General features: G+C 53.1%; 1 protein-coding gene and 1 non-coding gene across 2 annotated transcripts in view; one reads left to right on the top strand and one right to left on the bottom strand.

Annotated features, from left to right (window-relative positions):
- Positions 1 to 4591, bottom strand: part of ZAN (zonadhesin) — a 62536-nt gene extending 57945 nt beyond the window's left edge. The window contains exons 1-5 of the mRNA XM_037740393.1: positions 4549 to 4591; positions 2640 to 2702; positions 1030 to 1176; positions 634 to 905; positions 393 to 480 (exon numbers count right to left, since the gene is read on the bottom strand). Of these exons, the coding sequence (XP_037596321.1) occupies positions 393 to 480; positions 634 to 905; positions 1030 to 1176; positions 2640 to 2702; positions 4549 to 4591 (613 nt within the window). The remainder of the gene's footprint in view (positions 1 to 392; positions 481 to 633; positions 906 to 1029; positions 1177 to 2639; positions 2703 to 4548) is intronic.
- On the top strand, positions 1601 to 1704 carry LOC119472022. Its single transcript, XR_005201120.1, has one exon. It is a non-coding gene; the product is annotated as a U6 spliceosomal RNA (small nuclear RNA).

Raw genomic sequence — 4591 nt, forward strand, 5'->3', positions numbered from 1 at the left:
GAAATTCTGGGCTTGATGGATTCTCCCACCTCAGTCTCCCAAATAGCTGGGACCACAGGTATGAACCACCATGCCTGGCTATTTTCTTTTAAATTTTTTGTAGAGACAAGGGTCTTACTATGTTGCCCAGACTGATCTCAAACTCCTGGCCTCAAGCCATCCTCCCACCTTGGCCCCCTAAGGTGCTGGGATTACAGGCCTGAGCCACTGTGCTGGGCCGAGATCTCTTTCTCTTCAGGCATGGCTGTTTCCAGAGTCAAAGTTGTGGAGGGCGGAGGCAGAGGAAGCAACCAGAATCCTGGCCCATGACCCACTTCTGCCACTCTGGGTTGTGCAAGCGTGGAGAGAAAAGGGTCCGAGGGCAGGTGGGAGGAGGAGGGACAGGGACTCACCGCGGTTGCAGGAGCCCCGGTGGATAGAGAGGGTGTCCAGGGCGATGTCCAGGTAGGCAGTGTTACCCCGTGTTCCTTCAAACATCAGCTGCAAGAGGAGGGTAAGGGGACCCTGGCCCCTAGTTTCCTTCCTGAATTCAGATGGCCTGGCCCCCACAATCCCCTTCTGCCACATCCCAAGCCCCAGATTCCCCAACACCCAGATTCCCCCCAAGGTCCCATGATTTGCCCCTGGACTTACCCGGGTGGGCAGGGTGAACCCTGCAGGCACAGTGACACTAGTGGGCATCCAGGAGGGTCTCTGCGTGTTCCTGTGTTTCCAGAGCACGTGGGGGCGGTGGCCCTGTTCACTCAAGAGCTGCAGCAGCCTGAGCTGGGCACCCCAAGACAGCCCAAACATGCGGTAGGCGAAGCGCACGCAGAGGGGTCCTTCCTCCCACAGGTCAGGGCTGCGCAGGCGGGCCACTCCGCCCCGGTGAAAGTTGTTCGATTCCATGTGCAGATAGCTGCCCTCTGCGGGAGGCAGAGCCCATGACCCTAAGGCCCAGCCACCCCCGAGGGCTGCCCCCACCTATCCACTTCTCTTGCCACCCCTACCTCCCAGCCACCTCCCTGCTCACTGACCCGAGCGCCTCACCTCCATTGGGGTACCCCCCAGGGGGCCCAGTGGTGCCGGCAGGAGAGGGCCCGCTGGCTCGAACCCAGTCTCCATCATCTGCAGACACTTGGGACCAGTCACAGAGGGGTTTGGTGTCATCTTCAAAATCACACTGGGTAAGGACGTCTAGGAAGAATGGGTCACTGAGGTTTCAGAGAGGGCAGGGGCAGGGCCCAGAGTTACATGGGGAGATGGAAGTAGCAAGATTGCTAAGCTTAGAGAAAGCTACCACAAAATTAGCTGGGTGTGGTGGCGCACACCTGTAGTCTCAGCTACTTGGGAGGCTGAGGCAGGAGAATCGCTTGGATCTGGAAGGCAGAGGTTGCAGTGAGCCAAGATCAAGCCACTGACCTCCAACCTGGGCAACAGATTGAGACTCCATCTCAAAAAAAAAAAAAAGAGAGAGAGAGAGAGAAAAGGCCGGGTGCGGTGACACACCTGTAATCCCAGAACTTTGGGAGGCTGAGGCAGGTGGATCACGAGGTCAGGAGTTTGAGAGCAGCCTGACCAACACAGTGAAATGCCAACTCTACTAAAAATACAAAAATTAGTGCTCGCTTCGGCAGCATATATAGTAAAATTGGAAAGACACAGAGATTAGCATGGCCCCTGCACAAGGATGACACGCAAATTCGTGAAGCATTCCGTTTTTTTTTTTTAATATATAAAAAATACAAAATTAACCCAGTGTGGTGGTGCACACGCATAATCCCAGCTACTCGGGAGGCTGAGGCAGCAGAATCGCTTGAACCCAGGAGGCGGAGATTGCAGTGAGCCAAGATCATGCCACTGCACTTCAGCCTGGGCAAAAGAGGGAGACTCCGTCTCAAAAAAAACAAAAGAAAAGAAAACGAAGGCCGGGCGCGGTGGCTCAAGCCTGTAATCCCAGCACTTTGGGAGGCCGAGGCGGGTGGATCACGAGGTCAAGAGATCGAGGCCATCCTGGTCAACATGGTGAAACCCCGTCTCTACTAAAAATACAAAAACATTAGCTGGGCATGGTGGCGCGTGCCTGTAATCCCAGCTACTCAGGAGGCTGAGGCAGGAGAATTGCCTGAACCCGGGAGGCGGAGGTTGCGGTGAGCTGAGATCACGCCATTGCACTCCAGCCTGGGTAACAAGAGTGAAACTCCGTCTCCAAAAAAAAAAAAAGAAAGAAAGAAAAGAAAACGCTTCAGACTTGGAGTCCAGAACAGAGACTGTTCGTGTTTTGCAGAGACGAGGTCTCACTATGTTGCCCAGGCTGCTCTCAAACTCCTGGCCTCAAGCCATCCTCCCACCTTGGCCTCCCTAAGTGTTGGGATTACAGGTATGAGCCACAGTGCCCGGCCCAGGCAGAGATTTGAAAGAATCTTTTAGGAGAAATCTGGGGCTGGGAGAATGGATGAAATGACAAGCTCAGGGGTCATGAACTGAGGCTGGAGGATTGGACTTGGCCTGGCAGGACCCGTTTTGTAGTTCTGGCTGATGCTCGGAGGGGACTGGAAATGGCCGCTCCTGGGCTAGGAACTCAGGGACTGGCGTTCTGGTGGCAGAGCGTGGTTCTGAAGAGGGAGAAGAAATCTTAGCACTCCTGGTCTCCAACTCACCATTGTCCGTAGAGCTGTGAATGACCAGCTTCTGGTCCGGAGGTTTCTCTCTCCTTGGGAGTGGTTGGGAGAAAGCAAAAATGCAACCTTTGTCATTATCAGGAATTATAAGACTCAATGATTTGAAGTTTTCTGAGTGGTCACATAAGGATGACCAGAGTTTATGCAGTGAATGTATGTAACTTGACTTTTTCTCTTTTTCTTTTTTTTTTTCCCAGCACCCAGACTGGAGTGCAGTAGTGCAATCACAGCTCACTGCAGGCTCAAACCTCTGAACTCCAACAATCCTCCCACCTCCCAAGTAGCTGGGACTACAGGAGCATGCCACCACGCCCAGCTAATTTATTTTTAGTTTTTGTAGAGATGGGGTCTTTCTATGTTGTGCAGGCTAATCTTGAATGCCTGGCCTCATGCGATCCTCCCACCTTGGCCTCCCAGATGGCTGGGATTACAGGTGAGAGCCACTGCGCACAGCCATCCTATTTTTGTTGTTGAAGTTCTACTTGTTTAAATCCTCCCAAACATAGTGCAGGACATCAAGGCATCCATCATTTTTTTCTTTTGAGACCGAGTTTTGCTCTGGTTGAACAGGCTGGAGTGCAATGATGTGGTCTCAGCTCACTGCAACCTCCGCCACCCAGGTGGTTCAAGTGATTCTCCTGCCTCAGCCTCCCAAGTAGCTGGGATTACAGGCATGAGCTACCATGCCCAGCTACTTTTGTATTTTTAGTAGAGATGGGGTTTCACCACGTTGGTCAGGCTGGTCTTGAACTTCTGACCTCAGGCGATCTGCTCACCTAGGCCTCCCAAAGTGCTGGGTTACTGGCCTGAGCCACCATGCCTGGCTTGACATCCATTATTTCTTTGCTGCCTTGTACTTGAAGTCTCTCTCATCAGCCGGGTCTACCCTGGGTCTTGCCCATTTCCTGAGGGCCTGACCCCCCCATCCTTCCCTCCTAGCCTTAGATCTGTCTTCCAGCTCTACACCTCCTTTGTCCCTCCTCACATTGTAGCCCTGTCCTGCTCCCAGAACCCACTCCTTAATTCCAGGCTCTGGGGCTGTGCAGCTCTCCCCATTTCTGTTCATCAGTCAAGATCAACCTCTTTCCATCCCACTGGGCTCCCACCTTCCTCTCCAGGTCTTTTTTTCTTTTCTTTTGAAATGGAGTCTCCCTGTGTCTCCAGGCCAGGCTGGAGTGTAGCGGCGCAATCTCAGCTCACTGCAACCTCCATCTCCAGGTTCAAGTGATTCTCCTGCCTTGGCCTCCCAAGTAGCTGGGACTACAGGCACGCACCACCACGCCCAGCGAATTTTTGTATTTTTTTTTTTTTTTTTTTTGAGTCAGAGTCTTGTTCTGTCACCCAGGCTGGAGTGCCATAGCATGATCTCGGCTCACTCTGCCTTCTGGGTTCAAGCGATTCTCCTGCCTCAGCCTCCTCAGTAGCTGGGATTACAGGTGTGCACCACCACGCCCAGCTTTTTTTTGTATTTTTAGTAGAGGCAGGCTTTCACCATGTTGGCCAGGCTAGTCTCAAACTCCTGAGCTCATGGCTGGTCTCAAACTCCTGACCTCGTGATCCGCTTGCCTTGGCCTCCCAAAGTGCTGGGATTACAAGTGTGAACCACCGCGCCTGGCTAATTTTTATATTTTTCGTAGAGACAGGTTTTCACCATGTTGACCAGGATGTCTCAATCTCTTGACCTCATGATCCGCCTGCCTCGGCCTCCCAAGGTGCTGGGATTGCCACTACGCCTGGCCACTCTCCAGGTCTTTTGTAGTTAGTCTGCTCGCCCCTCCACTTCTGCCCTTCCTTATTCTTTAGAGCCACTCTCAACTTACCCCGGTTTATTATTACCCCCTGGGCCCAGCTTACCTCAGAGGGGCAGGCATGTGGCCCTGGCCCCAGGCAGCCCCCACCAACAGCACCAGAGTCCAGACTGTACGAACCAT

Source organism: Cebus imitator, unplaced genomic scaffold (assembly GCF_001604975.1).
Source record: "Cebus imitator isolate Cc_AM_T3 unplaced genomic scaffold, Cebus_imitator-1.0 Scaffold82, whole genome shotgun sequence".
NCBI lineage: Eukaryota > Metazoa > Chordata > Mammalia > Primates > Cebidae > Cebus > Cebus imitator.